At 36.7% G+C, this 18,292-nt stretch overlaps 1 protein-coding gene across 3 annotated transcripts in view; it reads left to right on the top strand.

Annotated features, from left to right (window-relative positions):
* The window catches only part of LOC106753450, a 32,005-nt gene that overhangs the window by 8,387 nt on the left and 5,326 nt on the right, over window positions 1-18,292 (top strand). For 2 of the 3 annotated variants that reach the window (XM_022777521.1, XM_014635258.2), the window contains exon 2: window positions 15,781-16,105. In XM_022777521.1, coding sequence (XP_022633242.1) covers window positions 15,781-16,105 — 325 coding nt within the window. Of the gene's footprint in view, window positions 1-9,944; window positions 10,338-15,780; window positions 16,106-18,292 lie in introns of those variants that run through there. The other variant, XM_022777522.1, reaches the window with a different exon arrangement.

The following is an 18,292-nucleotide window of genomic DNA, read 5'->3' as shown; positions in this document are numbered from 1 at the left end:
GATAAGGATCCTGATGATTCATCAGCCTACATTCTCTTGTCAAATATGTATGCTTCTGCACATAAATGGGATGAGGTACGGAAGGTGAGATCAAAGATGAAGGAGCTTAGGTTAAAGAAGAATCCAGGGTGTAGTTGGATTGAGATTAACCAAAAGATCCTGCCTTTTTTTGTTGAAGACAATTCACACTTGCATCTAGAATCTGTTAATAAATGCCTTTCATATCTCACTGTTCACATGGATGATGAGTCTAAACCATTTATATATCATTTTGATGTTGAAACAGAGACTTTGTTAGTTTTCAGTTAGCTTGGAAGCTGCAGGGGATTGCAATCCTAAGACAATGATTCTTCGTTTGAGTAACTGGCCTTTACATAATCCAGAAAAGGACCAAAAATAGCACAAAAATAAATTTGCCTTTGCTTTGCTGGATTGCTAGATGGATTAACGGAGCTACCTTTCATAATACATGGAAGAAAATGTACTTTATTCAAATGCTCATCTAATTTTTTCTATTTAAAGTGTATGCTCACAAAGAATGAGATCTTCTCTCTTTTAGAGGTCAAATAACTAACAAAGTCGAGCTTTAGAGTTGATAGATTTGCTAGTTAGCACAAGAGCATTTGTATTCTTACGTAGGGCAATTAAATTTGTGGCTTATCTATTCTTACTGTTTACTTTATCTATACCATTTTGTTTACAGTTGTAATAAATCTCCCCTGTAACTATCATGTGTCAACCTTTTCAACCTTTTTTTCCTGCCCATCTGATGGTTGTTTCCTAATGTTATTTAAAAGATGGGTAATAATTAACTGGGTTCTTGTTTTTAATATTCCCCCACTTTGTTCTCATAGACATTGTCAAACTAACTTCGGTATTGTGTGTTATATAAATTTGGTGTCTAAGTGAGCTTTTAAGCAGTGATTGAATGAAGTCTATTTGGTCCCTGAATGGAATTTATAAGGTTTTAGCCGTTAGATACATTTATGAATCAATGATCGATTGAGATGATTGAGATTATTACTGTTACTTAATAATCCATGTTATTGCAAAATTAGTTATTTGGTTCCTGAATAAATTTTTAAAAGTTTAAAAATTGCAAGTGATACTAGGGATTTGAGGATAAAAAAGAAAGAGTAGGAAAATGGGATTTTGTAGTCTTGGAACGAAATTGTCACTAAGTCAAAGCAATAGAAGAGTGAAGGGGTTATGAGATGATATGATTGCATGTTGAGAGGCGAATGGGGAATGTTCTAACCTTCAATTTGAGGCCACCACTGCTGGTAAATGAACTAGCAGCAATTTCCATGGGTAGATCTGAGCAATTGGAATATGAAAGAGAAGCACTCATTTGGGAGATTGTGATGTTTTGCTACCGATGTGGAATCTAATCTCCAAATTTTCTCTACTTTGAATTGTTCAGGATCAACAACTTGATTTAATGATTGTTGCTTGGTATGTTCTTGGATATGGGTTCAGGATATGCTGATTTGCAGGTTTAATGCACATGGGCGGGTAGTAATGTGAGTTCTTCAGTTCTCGATTATTTTACTTGAATTTAGCAGATGACCAAAAATCAATGAGTATTGTCTCAACTGATGTATGTATGTGTGTGTGTATATATATATATATATGAAAGGACAGTGCTCTACTTCAAAAAGTTTCAACTCTTGAAGGAGTTTCTTAGTAACATAAGTTCACAAGTGGCTAAAGCTAAAGTTTTATGCAAGCTTCTATACTGAACCTGTAATGGACCAGGCAACAAAACTGTTTCGTGCTCTTCGAAGAGTTGATATCCCCTCTAATAAATATGCAAAGCCAATTCTTGAAGGAGTTGCTTAATAAGACTTTGTTGTTTTAATAAGACTTTGTTGTTTTAATAGAGATAAGCATGCATTCCCATCGGCCTCCAATATCTCTTTGAATTTGAAAGTGTTCGACCTTGGTCCACCATTTGCTTCTAATTGTGACCAAAGGACTATTAATGGGCTAGCGATTTGCCAATCTGGTCTCCTCTAAAATATCAAGAGTATATATTTTCTCTGAAAATACAACACCTTTTGAGTTATTCACTTCAATACGAAGAAAGTATTTTAAATAGGCATGGTCTTTGGTTTGAAAATGACTAATTAAGTGCTCTTTTAGTTGAGAAATCCTAGTCACATCATCTCCTAAAATAACTATATCATCAGCATAGACCTTTAGATAAACACACTTCCTGAGGGAAGTATGACAATAGAAAATATCCAAAACTTTGTATAATATGACTAAGTTGAAGGACATGTGGATTGATGTAGCATACATTGAGGCAAAAAGGAAGAATATAGAAATTTTCTTTAGCATTATCACTTTTGAATATTTTAATTACCTTTCCAAAATGGCTTATAGGTTTGTTTAGGAAATGATGACCTAATATATTTCCTAATTGACACAATTGACAATCTAAAAATTGAAGTTGCGTGAGATTAGGAACCATGATCTTCAACTTTAGCAAAGGTGACCTAAATAGTCATGCAAAAGCGTTGGAGCTAAGGTTGGAAACAAGAAACAGGGGGACATTTTTAGGTAATAGAGACCTAGTGATTCATGCCTTCTTCAATCAAATGACCTATACCATGTTCCTGTAAATGAATTAGTATACTGAACAATTTAATGAATTAGTCAATTTGCATAAAGAGATTAAGTTGTAAGGATAATAGGAAATGTACAAACCAAAATTAAGATTTAAAGGAGATAAAGGAACTTGGTCAATTTCTTCAGATTCAACTTTAGATCCATTGACTATAGTTACGTGGTGAGAAATTTTTGAAGAAGAAATGAATGAGAAAGAACAACTATTATGGAAATGTGATTAGAGACACCTAAGTTAAGTATTCATGGGTTCCACACATTGAGAAATGCTTGCTGTTCAAATACATAACGCCAAGGAAGATTAAGTTTGGCTATTAGATTTTTCACGTTTAAACCTCAAATATTCTCGGTACTCATAAGAAAACTTGAAATCTAATTTTTCAACATTAGGCACATCTTTCTTGTCAAGAATGCAAGGATTAACAATTGTTTTGGGTATGACTTATTCTCAAGTTTAGAATAAAATCTCTCTCTTATGATATTCTGAGGTTACTAACCTCTATATTTATACACAAGTCAGTAGCATATTATGGGCTGCTAATTCTACTGGACAAATCCTATAATTATGGGATCAATTAAACATAAATAACCTAATAAAGGCAACATTCAGCAGTTACAGAAATACAACATATTTAAATAAAAAACTTCCTAAACTACTCCATGCCAATTAATACCACGCCAATCACGGTTTTGACACTCCCCCTCAAGCTGGTGAATAGGTGTTTTCCATTCCCAGCTTGGAGACAATTCCTTCAAAGTTTATGCAGTTCAGTCCCTTGGTGAGTATATTTGCAAGTTGGTTCTGTGTAGATACATATGGTGTGCAAATCATGCCACTGTCTAGTTTTTCCTTTATAAAGTGTCTATCAATTTCAATATGTTTAGTTCTATCATGCTGTACAGGGTTGTGAGCTATGCTAATTGCAGATTTATTGTCACAATATAGCCTCATAGGTTCATCCCACTTTATCTTCAAGTCTTCCAATATAATTTTCAGCCATAGAAGTTCACATATTTCGTGGGCCATTGCTCGAAATTCTGCTTCAGCACTTGATCTAGCCACTACACTCTGTTTTTTACTCTTCCAAGTCACCAAGTTTCCACTAAGGAAGGTATAATATCTCGTGGTTGATCTCCTATCTACCACTGACCCAACATAGTCTGCATTCGTATATGCTTCAAGGCTTAAATTCTTGTTCCGTTTGAACAAAATCCCTCTTCCGACGGTCCCTTTCAAGTATTGTACAATTCTAAGAGCAGCTTGTAGATGTGTTTCCTTTGGTTGGTGCATAAACTGGCTAATTAGACTTACAACAAATGCAATGTCTGGTCTAGTGTGAGATAAGTAAATAAGCCTGCCCATAAGTCTTTGATACATTTCCTTGTCCACAGCAATATCATCCTCCATACTTCCCAATTTTATATTTGGATCAACTGGAGTACTTGCTGGTTTGCAACCTGTCTTCCCTGTTTCTTTAAGCAAATCGGTAATATATTTTTGCTGAGATATGAAGATTCCTTTCTTGGAATGGGCCACTTCAATTCTCAAAAAATATTTAAGCCTTCCTAGTGTCTTGATCTCAAATTTCATGGCAAGACATTTGCTTAATACTTGTTGTTCCCTTTTGTCGTCCCCACTCACTATAATATCATATACATACACTAATAGAATTGTTACTCCCCCTGAAGCTGAATGTTTGATAAATAATGTGTGATCCCCTTGGCTTTGTTTGTAGCCTAGACCTGTCATAACTTTGGTAAATCTTCCAAACCATGTTCTTGGGGATTGTTTCAACCCATATAGAGCCTTTCTTAATTTGCAAACAGTTCCAGCAGCAACCTGTTCCTTGTAACCAGGGGGCAACTCCATGTATATTTCTTCTTCAAGGTCTCCATGTAGAAATGCATTCTTCACATCAAACTGCTGCAGATCCCAATCATTATTTGCTGCTAGTGACAATAATACTCTGACCGTGTTCATCTTAGCAACCGGGGCAAATGTCTCCAAGTAATCAACTCCGAAGGTTTGAGTGAAGCCTTTGGCCACCAACCTTGCCTTGTAACGTTCGATTGTCTCATCAGCCCTATACTTTATTGCATATACCCACACTTACATCCCACTGGTTTTTTCCAGAAGGTAGGGTGACAAGTTCCCAGGTCCTATTCTTGTTTAATGCCTCCATTTCCACATCCATGGCATTTTTTCATTTCTTGTCAGACAATGCTTCAGATACAGAGGAAGGTGTGTGTGTGGAGTTGAGGTTAGTGAGAAAGGTTTTATGGGTAGGTGAGAATTTTTCAAAGGATAAGAAATTTAATAGTGGGTAAAGTGGCTTTTGGGTGCAAGCTCAAGTTCCTTTTCTAAGGGCAATGGGTAGGTCAAGGGTTTGGTCCACCTATGCTTCTAGATTATCAGAAACAAACTCATTAGAATCATTGGAATTTATAGGATTTGAAGGTGTTACCTCATGTAGTGCTGGTGGGTTGGATTCTTGGACATTGCCAGATTCTAGAATGGCCTTTTCTCTTCTTGAGTATACCTTTCCAAATTTGCCGCCATCATCAGGTGCAGGTCTTGCGAATTCAGTAGGTTGAATTCTTTCCTCAATTTCAGGGACAACAGGTTGAATTCTTTCCTCAATTTCAGGGACACCAATGCCGCCACCATTTGTCCCAATTTCAGGCCCAAATGTCATATTTGGGGACATGAGAGTGTCATCTTCCTCTCTTATATTCTCCCCCTGAAGATGAGGCTGTTTGAAGTAGCTCTCTTGTTTGTTGAAGGTGACATCTCTTGACATAGAATCTTTTTGAAATGGGTTGAAAACATTTGTACCCTTTTTGTGTGGTAGAGTACCCTAAGAAAACACATTTGACAGCTCTCGGATCCAATTTCCCCCTTTCATTACTATGAACATGTACAAAGGACACACACCCAAATATTCTAGGTTGGAGTTTATTTGTAGGGTCAAGGTGTGGGTAGAATGAGGATAGAACTTCCATGGGACTTCTTGAGTTTAAAACTTTAGTGGGTAATCTATTGATTAGATAGGTGGCGGTAAGGAGAGCTTCTCCCCAAAATATTTTAGGAACATGATTTTGAAAAAGTAGAGCTCTAGTTTGATCTAAAACGTGCCCATTTTTCCTTCCTGCAATCCCATTCTGTTGGGGTGTGTTCACACATGAGGACTCATGGATTATCCCTTCCTTTTGGCAAAAAGAGTTTAGTACAAGGTTAAAGTAGTCCTTGGCATTATCCGACCTAATTCTTTTTATACTGACCCCAAATTGATTTTTAATCATAGAGACAAACTGGAAAAACACAGAGCTAACTTCAGATTTTTGTATCAATAAAAAAAACCAAGTCACCCAGGTACAATCATCAATGAATGTTAAAAATCATTTAGCACCAGAAATATTAGGAACATAAGCAGGACCCCATACATCAGTATGAACAAGAGAAAATGGGAAATGACTCATCTTATTACTAATGGGAAAAGGTACACGTTTATGTTTTGCCAACTCACATACCTCATAATGAAGACTCTCCACACTTAAATTTTTAAACAAGGAAGGAAAAAACACTTTTACAACTCGAAATGACGGATGTCCTAGTCGGCAATGATAGAGGTGAGCTTTCTCTTTGTTGGTCATGGTGGATTTAGAGATGAGACTCTTGGTAGGCAGATTAGGATCCTCCATGTAGTATAGGCCATTCCATTTTCTAGCATGTCCAATCGTCCTCCCCGAGTTCTTGTCCTGCAATATAAAAGTGTTGCTATAAAAAACAACATTACATGTAAGGTCTTTGGTGAGTTTTTTGTATAGAAATCAGGTTGGTGGATAGTTTAGGGACATGAAGGACATTTTTTAAGGTCATGGATGGGCTTATTTGGACCTCTCCTTGTCCGGCTGNAGTTATGAGGGTTCCATCNGCTGTNGAAATTTNCTTGTTACTAGGACATGGAGAATATGTGGAGAAGTATTTGGATAGTGGGGTCATATGGTCAGTGGCTCCAGAGTCTAGTATCCAGTAATGTGTGAACGGTGTATCTGAAACATTAAGTCCAAACAAGAATGAAAACTTACCAGAATATGTTAAGGAGCACGTACCTGTAGGCTTCTCCAATTTACTAAGGATGAATTTTACCCGTTCTATCTCTTCATGATTCCACTGGACAGATTCTTCACCTTGCCCATTAGCAATGTATGCTTGCCCTCCTTTTTTCTGTGGGCCTCCCTTCAATCCCCATTCTCGGCCTGGGAGTTTCGGTCCCCATTCTCTACTTGAGGTTTTCCCATCTTCTCCTTTCGGCTCCCATTCTTTACTTGAGGTCTTCCCATCTTTCAGCCCCCATTCTCGGCTTAGGGGCTTTCCATGTAATTTCCAGCACTTTTCCCTTGTCTGACGCGGCTTGTTACAATGGGTACACCAAATCTCCTCATTTCTTTTCTCCCAGGTTTTCCTCTGGTTAGCAACCATGATTGTTCCTCCTTCAGCTATTCGGTGGTTGAAGTTTCCAACATCAACCCTCTCCTGCTTTCTTCACTGCGAATAATGGCTACCACTTCATTAAGTCATAGGACTTTCTCCTTTCCCAAGATTTGAATTCGGACCTGGTCATATTCAGGATTTAGGCCCACCAAAAAATCACAGACCCTATCTTGTTCAATATATTTTTTTAGAATTGATGAGTCTTCTGAACACTTTGCTTTTATAACCCGATAGTGATTCAATTCCATCCATAGGGATTTAAGTTGATTGGCATATTCTGTAACGGACTTACTTCCGTGTTTAGCAGCCACGGTTTCACCTTTGCATCATAAATTTGAGTAGCATCCTTGGCCTTAGAGTAAGTTTGTTCGACTGCCTCCCAGATCTCCCTTGCCGATTTTAGAAACATGCAAGTATCACTGATTTCTGGGACCATTGAATTCCACAGCCACGCCATGATCATGGAGTCTTCTTCATCCCATTATTTGAATTTGGGATCACTCTCACTCGGTGCATCCCCAGTCAGGTGATTGATTTTCCCTTTTCCTTTCAGGATGGTCCTAATGATTTAAGACCATTCGAGGTAGTTTTTTCCATTTAATCGATAAGCAGAATGGATATTCTGCAGTTCTCCAGTGGTCTGGAATCTATCTCCAGTTTCGGGTTCCCAGCTTCAGCTATAACTCGATACACTCACGATAAGTAACGAAAGCTTGACGTGACGCAGTGACGGTGACACAACAATGAAGGCTGCCACAGACGATAAGTAACGAAGGCTTGACGGTGACGCAACAATGAAGGCCTGATGGTGGCGCAGCAATAAAGGCTGCTGTAGTTTTAGGTTGAAGGTAGAGCAGCAATAAAGGCTGCCATAGTTTTAGGTTGAAGGTAGAGCAGCAATAAAGGTTGCGATTTGGATAAATAACACGGTCAGAGACTCCCAAGGATCGGGAGCTCTGATACCATCTCAAGTTTAGAATAAAATCTCTCTCTTATGATATTCTGAGGTTACTAACCTCTATGTTTATACACAAGTCAGCAGCATATTATGGGCTGCTAATTCTATTGGACAAATCCCTATAATTATGGGATCAATCAAACATAAATAACCTAATAAAGGCAGCATTCAACAGTTAGGGAAATACAACATATTTAAATAAAAAAACTTCCTAAACTACTCCATGCCAATTAATATAACTGACTCGATAAAAACAACTACTTAATCTATCTCTATCTTATATAAACTAAATAAAATAATATTGCATCTAAATAAATGGAAAATCAAAACTACTAATCCCTATTTTATCTCTATCAACATCAAACTAAATATTACTACACCAAACTAATAAAATAAGACTCAAACAAAATCACTAATAAAATTCTAAAATATAAGTTTAACCCAACAAAACTCTCCCATAAACTTAAATTTATCATCTTTCATCTTTGCATCTCGGCTTTCTAGGTGCATAATCCTAGTCAGGTTTGCTTCTTCCATTATTAAGAATTGGATTCTTCATTTTTTTTCATGTTGGCAGTGTTGTCTTTCACCTTAACTGAACTCTATAATGTTTTGGTGGACTTGTTTTTTAGGCGACTTCTCAACCATCTTGGCCGACTTCTCCGCAAGATTGCCCAACTTCTTCATCTTGTTCGAAATTTTACTCATAAGATTTTTTGCTATCTTAGTATCTGAGATTCTTATACTTGGGTTCTTCTCAACATCTTCATCTTCTTTCCCTTGGTTCAAGAACTCTAGATGCTTCATCCTCTTTGTCTCCCACCACCTTCTTCATCTCCTCAAGCTCAACCCTTTTTGTATTCATAATCTCATTAGCTTCATCCAGAAGTCTCCCTATCCGTTGAATCTCTTCTTCTCGTCTGAGTTTCTTCTCCAAGTTTTCCTTCTCCACGTTTGTCGCACCATTTACTGAGCTTACTTCATCCATTGTTGGGACTGAGCTATCCTTCGTTTTCAACCACATCATTATCATTGTCAAGTTCTTTAGCAACTCGGCGCTTAACCGATCGACCTTCACCTCTTTGGCTCCCGACAACTCGGTTTTCTACTTCTTAGCTCTAGACACCTCGGTCTCCTCTTGTTCGGCTCCAACAACTTAGTCTGAATCTATTCAACATCAAGGTTCTTGGTTTCCTCTTGCACTACCTCAGAAAGCTTCGTCTTGAACGTGTTTGAGTTTTTTGAAAATAACAAAATCCCCATCTCTTCTTCATCTTCTTTTGTAAGAAGGTTTCTCGAACTTTTCTTCTTAGCTCGATAGAATTTAACATTGTGATCGAGATTACCACAGTTGTAGCACTTCCTTGATTTAGATTCGTTTGCATAGTGGTCATGCTTGTCACACTTAAAAGACTCCACTCCTAACTGATCTCCTGGCCTTTTTGTTGTCCTCAGCCACGTCAATTTTGTCGACCAATTTGCTCTTCACTATCATCCTCAAAATTATCTTGGTCACGTCCACTTCATCCTCAACCTCCCCGTCCTCTACCTTTAGGACCTCGACTCTAAGTATTCTAAGTTCGATTCGAGTCAAATTGTGCATGTAGTGCTTGGTTGAGAGGTTCAACCTGTTCATCCCAATTCCTTCTTATTAGGTTTCTGCTCAAGAAATCTCAACAAGCAGTCACTCATACACACCAATTGCACACACAAAGCACAAAGAATAACCTTTCTTGTATTAACAGCACAAGAACAATGTACAATAAGAGCCTAACCTCCCCCACAGGATTTAAGAGTCCTGTTCAAGTATACTACTGTAAAAAAACGTAATTCAAAGAATACAAACATTCTATTTATACAACCAACTTTCTCGCCTCTCCTAACTGGCAGTTAGGCTATTAATGTTTCCCTCTTCTCACGTAAACTCTCCATTCCCTATCATTATCCCCTCATTTTTTTCAACCTTCTCCTGAAGCTTAAGATCTGGTACTGGTCTTATATTATTGCCCTGTCTTCCCATGTCGCCGCTTCTCTCCCTTCTTCTTGCCATTCTATTGGTATTTGTTGAACCCACTCTTCCCCTTGTTGCACTTGTCTTTCCTCCAAAACCTTCACTAGCCAGAAAGTTGGCCCTTCAGCTTGTAATTTTGGAGGTCTTCCATGGGAGTTGTGCAGCGGAGAGAGGCGCGTCCTTCACTGAGCAGAGGAGCGAATGGAAGGCGAAAGAGAAGAAGAAGGAAACGGAGAACAGAGGTAAACTAAAGAACTCGTCTTGCTTTTAAGAGAAAAGAAATTTGTATTGCTCTGTGTTGAATATTTTGCATTGTCTGTAAAAGAAAAGAAAGGAACTCTATTTATAGAGTTCAAGAGAGTAAAAAATGGAAAAACTAACTACTAACAGAAAAAGGGTGTGATTATTGTTTTAGACAGTAACCCACCGAACAATAACTTTCAATAGCCTCCCCTCAAGCTGGATGGTGGATGGTCGCCAGTCCAAGCTTGCTAACAATAAATCTGAACCGAACACGGTGAGGAAACTCGGTAAAAATGTCCGCGAGCTGCTCATCTGAACGAATAGGGAGAAGGTGAAGAAGATTAGCCTATATTTTTTCCCGAACAACATGACAGTCAAGCTTTATATGTTTGGGCCGTTCGTGAAAGCTCTGATTATGAGCTATATGTCTTGTAGACTTGTTATCACAATATAGAGCTAGAGTTCCAGCAACCTGAACTTTTAGATCGTCAAGGAGGTAGTGGATCCATTGTATCTCGCAGGTAGTAACTGCTAAAGCTTTGCATTCTGCCTCTGTAGAAGATCTTGAGACAGTGTTTTGCTTCTTTGATTTCCATGAGATGAGTGATGATCCAAGGAAGATGCAAAAACCCGTAGTAGATCTCCTAGTTTGGGACAAGTAGCCCAATCTGAATCGCTGAAGGCCTTTACATGCATGGGAGATTCGGCTGAAAAGAACAATCCTTCTGAGGGTTTAGATTTAATGTACCTAAGAAGATGTTGAACAGCCCGATAATGGTAGTCAGTGGGAGATTGCATGAATTGACTTAATAAATTGATAGAAAAACACAAATCAGGTCTAGTGTTTGTGAGATAAAACAACTTTCCTATTACTCTGCGATAGGAGGTTGGACCTTTCAAATAGCTTTCAGCTTTGTATAAAGAGATCGTATCACTTAAAAAGGGGGTTAAACTGGGTTTGCAGCCCAGCATCCCTGTTTCTTCAAGGATGTCTAAAGCATATTTCCTTTGAGAGAGATGAATTCCTTTATTTGACCTTGCTACTTCTAATCCTAGGAAATGTTTGAGTTTTCCTAGGTCTTTTACCTGAAACTTGTTGTGCAAAAGACCTTTAATATGATTGATTTCCGTCATAGAATTCCCTGCCAGTATAATATCGTCAACATAAACTAGGAGAGCTGTAAATCCAGTGGGTGTCTCTTTGGTGAAGAGAGAATGGTCACTCTTTGATTGTGTGTAGCTAGCAGAAACGAGGAAGGTGGATAGCTTCTCAAACCATTGTCTACTAGCTTGTTTTAGACCATACAGAGATTTAGTAAGTCTGCAGACTTGACCTTCTTTATGAACTTCAAGTCCTAGAGGTGGCTCCATGTAGGCTTCCTCATTTAGGTCACCATGTAGGAAAACATTATTCACATCTAACTGTTCTAGAAACCAGTTTTTAGTGGTTGCCACTGCAATGAGTAATCTGATTGTAGTTAGCTTTGCAACAGGGGAAAAGGTGTCCAAATAGTCTATCCCTTCTTGTTGAGTGTATCCTTTAGCTACAAGGCCAGCTTTATGCCTTTCTATAGTACCATCAGCCTTATATTTAATTTTATACACCCATCTGCACCCAATGGTTGTCTTTCCTTTTGGAAGCTGCGTTAAAAACCATGTGTTGTTGTCCTGCAAGGCCTTTATCTCCTTTTGCATTGCCTCTGCCCATTCACTAACATTTTTAGCTTCATTATATGAGCGAGGCTCACTATTGGTAGCAATTGCCATTGTGTATTTTAAATTTCTTTCTGTCAAGGAATCACAAGACAAGAAATCAGAAATGGGATAAGGAGTTTTAAGGTTATTCTTCATAGATAAGGATTGATTCACCTGATGAACATAGTCACTTAGATATCCTGGGATTTTCTGACCCTATCAGATTTCCTGCATCCATTATCTCTTTCCCTGTTATATGCCTCACTGTCATTGTTGTTTTCTTTTGTGATGTCATGCTGCATTTCTTGTTCTCCAATCCTTGCATCATCATTGCAGACAGAACTGTCCAGAGGGTCACCGAGGAAGGCAATTTTCTCTGCTTCTTTGTTATCAATTTGTGTATTGTGTTGTTAATCTTTCCAAGGAAAAATGTCCTCACAAAAGACAACATTCCTACTTATGAACAACTCCCTAGTGCTGATGTCTAGGACAACATACCCCTTGACACCATTTTTATAACCAAGGAAAATTCCTTTCTTAGCTCTTGGATCAAGTTTGGTCCTACCAGCCTCAAGTGTGGAAGCAAAACAAAGGCATCCAAAAGTCTTTAAATTCAAATAAGTAGGGGGGGGGGGACATTGTATAATCGGTTATGGGGTGTTTCATTGTTAAGAATAGGAGTAAGAAGTCTGTTTATAAGGTATACAGCATGGCTAACAACATAGGACCAATAGGCATTCGGTATATTTGATTGAAACATAAGGCTACGAGTGACATTAAGAATATGTTGATGCTTACGCTCTACCACAGAGTTCTGTTCAGGTGTTTCTACACAACTAGTTTGATGGTTAATACCATACAAATTATACAAGTCAACACAGTTGAACTCGGGTCCATTATCAGACCTAACAATTTTAATATCTTTACCAAATTGAGTCTTAACTTTAACAATAAAATTCTGCAATAGACCTCAAGTTTGTCCCTTGTTAGTCATAAAAAATATCCAGGTATGCCTGCTATAGTGGTCAACAACTGTAAGAAAATATTTGTGACCATGTATAGAAGAAATAGAAAAAGGACCCCATATATCACAGTGAATAAGCTTAAAGCACTCAGTAGATAAGGAATTACTTGTAGGAAAAGGCAATTTATGTTGTTTAGAGTAATGGCAAACATCACAAATGGTATTAGCATTCATTTGTACATAAGGAAAACGTTCACAAATCTGTTTTACAATCTTATGTCCAGGATGGCCTAGTCTATAGTGCCATATGTTTACATTGATCTGTTTAAAGGAAAGGGCAGATTTTGAAACAAAATTCCGATCATGACTAGGGAAAATTTGTAAGTAATATAGGCCTTTGTCAAGACTAGCTGGCCCAATCATCCTCAACGTAGAGTTCTCCCTTATCTGGCAAATCTCAGAGGAAAAATTAGATTGCAGTTCAAGTCTCTTATAAGACTTTGAATAGAGATTAAATTAAAAAAGAAAGCAGTTATATACAACACATTAAAAATCACAAAATCTTTAGAAAATTGAACTGTTTATGCATGTTCTGCAGTAATAACATAGTTATTTGGCAATTTAACTGTAATTGGTTTAATTTTATAAAAGGTAACAAAATTTTCTCTCATGGGTCACATGATCAGTGGCCCTTGTGTCAATGATCCAAGAAAAAATACCTGGTTCATTTTCTTTGTCATTTCTTTGCATTTGGTTGATTTTGTGCATAGGCTCATCAACTTTTTCAATTATTTTGAGAAGTTTCTCAACCTATTCTGGTGTGAATTTGCTTAGAGTTGTGTTGGTGCTTCCCTGATGGATGATTTCTTGTCCATAATTGTTTTGGAAGACATTAGTAGAATTCCAGCCACCCCTTTTTTCTTGATTTCCATCATTCTTTTTGTACCAAGGGGGAAAACCATGTTTAGAATAGCATTCATCCACTGTGTGATTCATTTTGTTGCAGTAGAAGCACTGTTTTCCGTAATTAGGGTTCCTTCCTCTGCCTCTTCCCTGATTGTGTGACCCAGTACCTCTTCCCTGACTTTTCCAAGTCTGTTCAGTTTTCCAATTATGATTCTTGTCAACAGTATTGGCCAAAATTCTTGTGGTTTCACTAGAATTATTCTGGATAGTAGTTTCAGTATCATATTTTTCTTGTTTTTCTTGTTGCATAATGAGAGAAAAGACACAATTCACATTTGGTAGCGGCTCCATCAACAAGATCTGGGTTCTGACAGTGTTATAGGTCTCATTTAACCCCTTTAAAAAGCATATAACATGCTCTATTTCTCTATATTTCAGAGAAGTCTTTAAGAGTTGGTAGCTGCACTGGATCTTGCAGGTGCAGTTTGGTATTGGTCTAAGTGATTCCAATTCTTCCCAGAGTATATTTAAATCAGTAAAGAATTGACTGATACTTCTCTCCCCTTGCTTGATTGAATGAATGTCTTGAAGAAGATTAGATATCTTGAAATAGTCACCTTTAGAAAATCTTTCTTTCAATTCATCCCATAATTCTTTTGCTTCTTCAACATATATAACACTTTCACCAATTTGTGGAGAAAGTGTTTTTGTAATCCATGAAAGAACCATCACGTTGCACCTTTCCCATGCACTAAATAGAGGATCATTGTTTTTTTGTGGTTTCTTGATAGACCCATCAATAAACCTGATCTTATTTTTGGAGAGAAGTACTCTTCTCATGCTATGGCTCCAAGAAGAATAATTGGTTTCATTTAGGACTTGGGAGATGAGGGTTAGGCCTAGATTCTCCCCAGGGTGTAGGCAGAAAGGACTGGCTGGGTTGATGGACTGATCTTTGTCACCCATGGTGGCAGAAAACCAGAAAGTGATCAAGAACTCAATCAAGAATCATCAAGAACGAAAAACTGGGCAGCGGGTATAATTCCTGCTCTTGATACCATAAAGAGAAATGGGCTAAAGCAAAAAAGTCAGGCCCAATACCGTATAACCAAAGCACCAGGCCCCAACAGACAAAACCCAAAGCACCCTTTCGCTGGAAGCTTCCTTAATCTGATGGTAGGTCTTCCATGGGAGTTGTGTAGTGGAGAGAGGCACGTCCTTCACTGAGCAGAGGAGCGAATGGAAGGCGAAAGAGAAAAAGAAGGAAACGGAGAAAAGAGGTAAACTAAAGAACACGTCTTGCTTTTAAGAGAAAAGAAATTTGTATTGCTCTGTGTTGAATGTTTTGCATTATCTGTAAAAGAAAAGAAAGGAACTCTATTTATAGAGTTCGAGAGAATAAAAAATGGAAAAACGAACTACTAACAAAAAAAGGTGTGATTATTATTTTAGACAGTAATTCACCGAACAATAACTTCTAATATTTATATTGATATTTTTTTAACATGTAATTATTAACAGAAAAATAAAATAATAATTAACAAAAAAATTATAGAGCAAATACTCAATTAACCTACATTTTTTAACAAATAACTCAAATTAAAATACCTAAATATTTACAGATATGTTAAATAGATTAAGGTGAGATTTTGTGAAAATGGATACAAAATTAAGAAAAACAGTTTAAAATAATTAAAGGCAATTACTAAATAAAATAAAAGTCACCCTATGAAAGAAAAACACTCATCCCTTATCCAAACCTCACCGAACAACGAAAGAAAAAACCGAGAAAAGTAGACACAAGAAGCATACGCCTATTCCCAGCTACTAACACCATCCTTATCTCTCTATTATTCCCTTAAAACTCACTCACACAGGCATGAAAAAATGATTGCCCTCAAGCCCATTGTTCACGCTTCCTTGCACGCGTTCCACCACGCGCCGCTCCAAACCGTGAGAGGTTCTGCTTGGTGCGTTTGCAAGTCGCAGGAGTCCGATTCCGAGGATCCCTCGGCGGAAGGAGACGCTAACAGCCAAGAGCTTCTGGCACGAATCGCCATGCTTCAGACGGAAAAGGTTCGCCTCACCGATTTTCTGGAGGAGAGGTCTGCGTATTTGTCGCAGTTTGGGGAAGAGGCAAAAGCTGAGTTTGACAAGATCGGAGAAGATGCTCTCAAAGAGTTGGATGAAGCTGGTGCCAGAGTATGTCTTCTTCAACTTCTTAATGTTAATTCATTACTCTCTTTTAATCGTCATTAGATTCAAATTTTCAGATTAAGCTTAAGTTTACCAAGTTTAGGTTTTAAAATGCATGTGAAAAAAATGATATTTGTTTATTTAGCTTTTGTAGTTATATAATGTAAATTTCTTTAGTTTCCCGACTTGATTTGGTCTTTTTTTTTAAAAAATAAAAATAAAATATATATATATATATATATATATATATATATATATTAGTTTAATTTTTTAACATAGATTTAGTAATATTTTTATCCCTATATTTATAATAGTAATTTCATATTTTTTATTTACTTTTAATTTAATGTTTATTTGATATTCAAAAGAATATTTAATGTGATACTTCAAGCGAGTTAATTTAATAAAAAAATTATATTAATTTCTAAATATATAAAACAAGTTAAATTAAAATAAATAAATAAGTATTAAATCATTTTTATAATAAATAAAAAATATTAAATTATTATTGTAGATATAATAATAAAAAATACAACTATATATATATATATATTGAAATAAATTACTTTTATATGTAAAATTTAGATGAATAATTTATAAACTGACAAAATGAATAATTTAACTTTTTATACTAGTAAGTTAACTGTTAACTTTATGTACAACTTTATTTTTTAAAAGTTGTAACGCTTCAATAAAAAAAATCTAAATAAAATTTTTGTCTTTCAATGTATAATTGATTAATTTTCTTAAAGATTCTATATTTAGTATTTTGATTTAAGTTTTTGAAAATAATATTTATTTATATTTTTCCTTTAGCATTATGTTTTAAATTATTTTGTCTTTAAATCAACTTAATGTGTTAATTTTGTTCAGTTTTTAAAAAAAAAAATATAGAGAATATTAGAAATAACATTAAATATTTAAATCCAACTTTTCAATATCCTCAATTGAATAAAAAATTATTTGGTAGATAAAAGTACCTAAAACATTACCAAAAGTACTACCAATCTCAATACAAAACAAACTTAGTTGGAAGTAAATTGTAAATTTAGGTTAATTTCTTTATAACTTTATCCTACATTCCTAATTTGGGGGAAGAGTTTGGAGTTTTAAATTGAAAAAGAAAAAGATAAAAAAAACTTATTCAAAGTTAGAAGTGTTTCAAGTCAGAAAGAAAAAAGAAAAACAAAACAAAAAACCCAAATCCTTGAGCCTTGGTTTTCATTTCCTATTTATAACCATTTTATATATAAAATTGTTTAATATTTAAAATATAAAGATAATAAAATATAAATCTCTTTGTCTTCTACTTAAAAAAATCTCCTCTAAATCACAAAACACTTAATAAAATAAGGTTTAATATACCATTTGGTCCCTTCTTATGGTGTTTTGGTTCAAAATAGTTCTACTTTTGAAAAAAAGTTCACTAAGGTCCCATATTTCATTAAAAATTGTTCAATATCGTCCTTTTGGCAGACGGCGTTAAAATCTTAACGGTGCAGATGCTAGCATGATGAAACGTTGATGAGCTGTTAAATTGGAAACTTACGTGGCATTTACATGTCTAAATAATTAAGATAAAAAAGTGACCCTAGATCCAGACCCAAAACTTTTTCCTCCCAAATCAGAAACCCCACAGGGTTCTCCCACTTTCCTTCCCATTTCACTCAACGAAGAACGAGAGACCCAGGGCCTCTCTCCCACCTCTCCGCTAGCGAACCCTAAGACCACCATCTCCACCGCCTGTCTCCTCCGTGAGCAATCACTGCAAGGATCAACGCCAGCCACTACACCATACCCTTTTCCTATCTCCTCTACATCTTGCGTGAGCATCTTCTTCAAGTTCTCGACGATCACCGCCAACTAAATAGGCCGCCACCGCCTCCATCGGAATCAGCTGTCGTGAAACGAGACCCAAGCCGAAGTCAGTAACGCTATCCACCCCCTTTTGTTCTGTTTTTATCCCTTGGTCCTCACCGGAGTCGTCGTCAACGCTGGCGGAGGAACCGTCTTCATCAGAATCGCTTTCTATCTCTGCATCTTCTTCATCGTCGCGATCAGGTTTGCCATTAGGCTTTTAGTGTTTTCGGAAATTGTTGGTGAAGAAAGGGTCATGGCTTTTCTTCTTTCGCGGCATGATTCAGATTCAAAGGGAACGAATTGGCGATACAGAGGTTGTTTATAGGGTTTTTC

This window comes from Vigna radiata, unplaced genomic scaffold (assembly GCF_000741045.1).
Source record: "Vigna radiata var. radiata cultivar VC1973A unplaced genomic scaffold, Vradiata_ver6 scaffold_133, whole genome shotgun sequence".
In the NCBI taxonomy this organism is placed as follows: domain Eukaryota; kingdom Viridiplantae; phylum Streptophyta; class Magnoliopsida; order Fabales; family Fabaceae; genus Vigna; species Vigna radiata.
The sequence above is the reverse complement of the archived record's forward strand: the minus strand, read 5'-3'. Positions and strand labels throughout refer to the sequence as shown.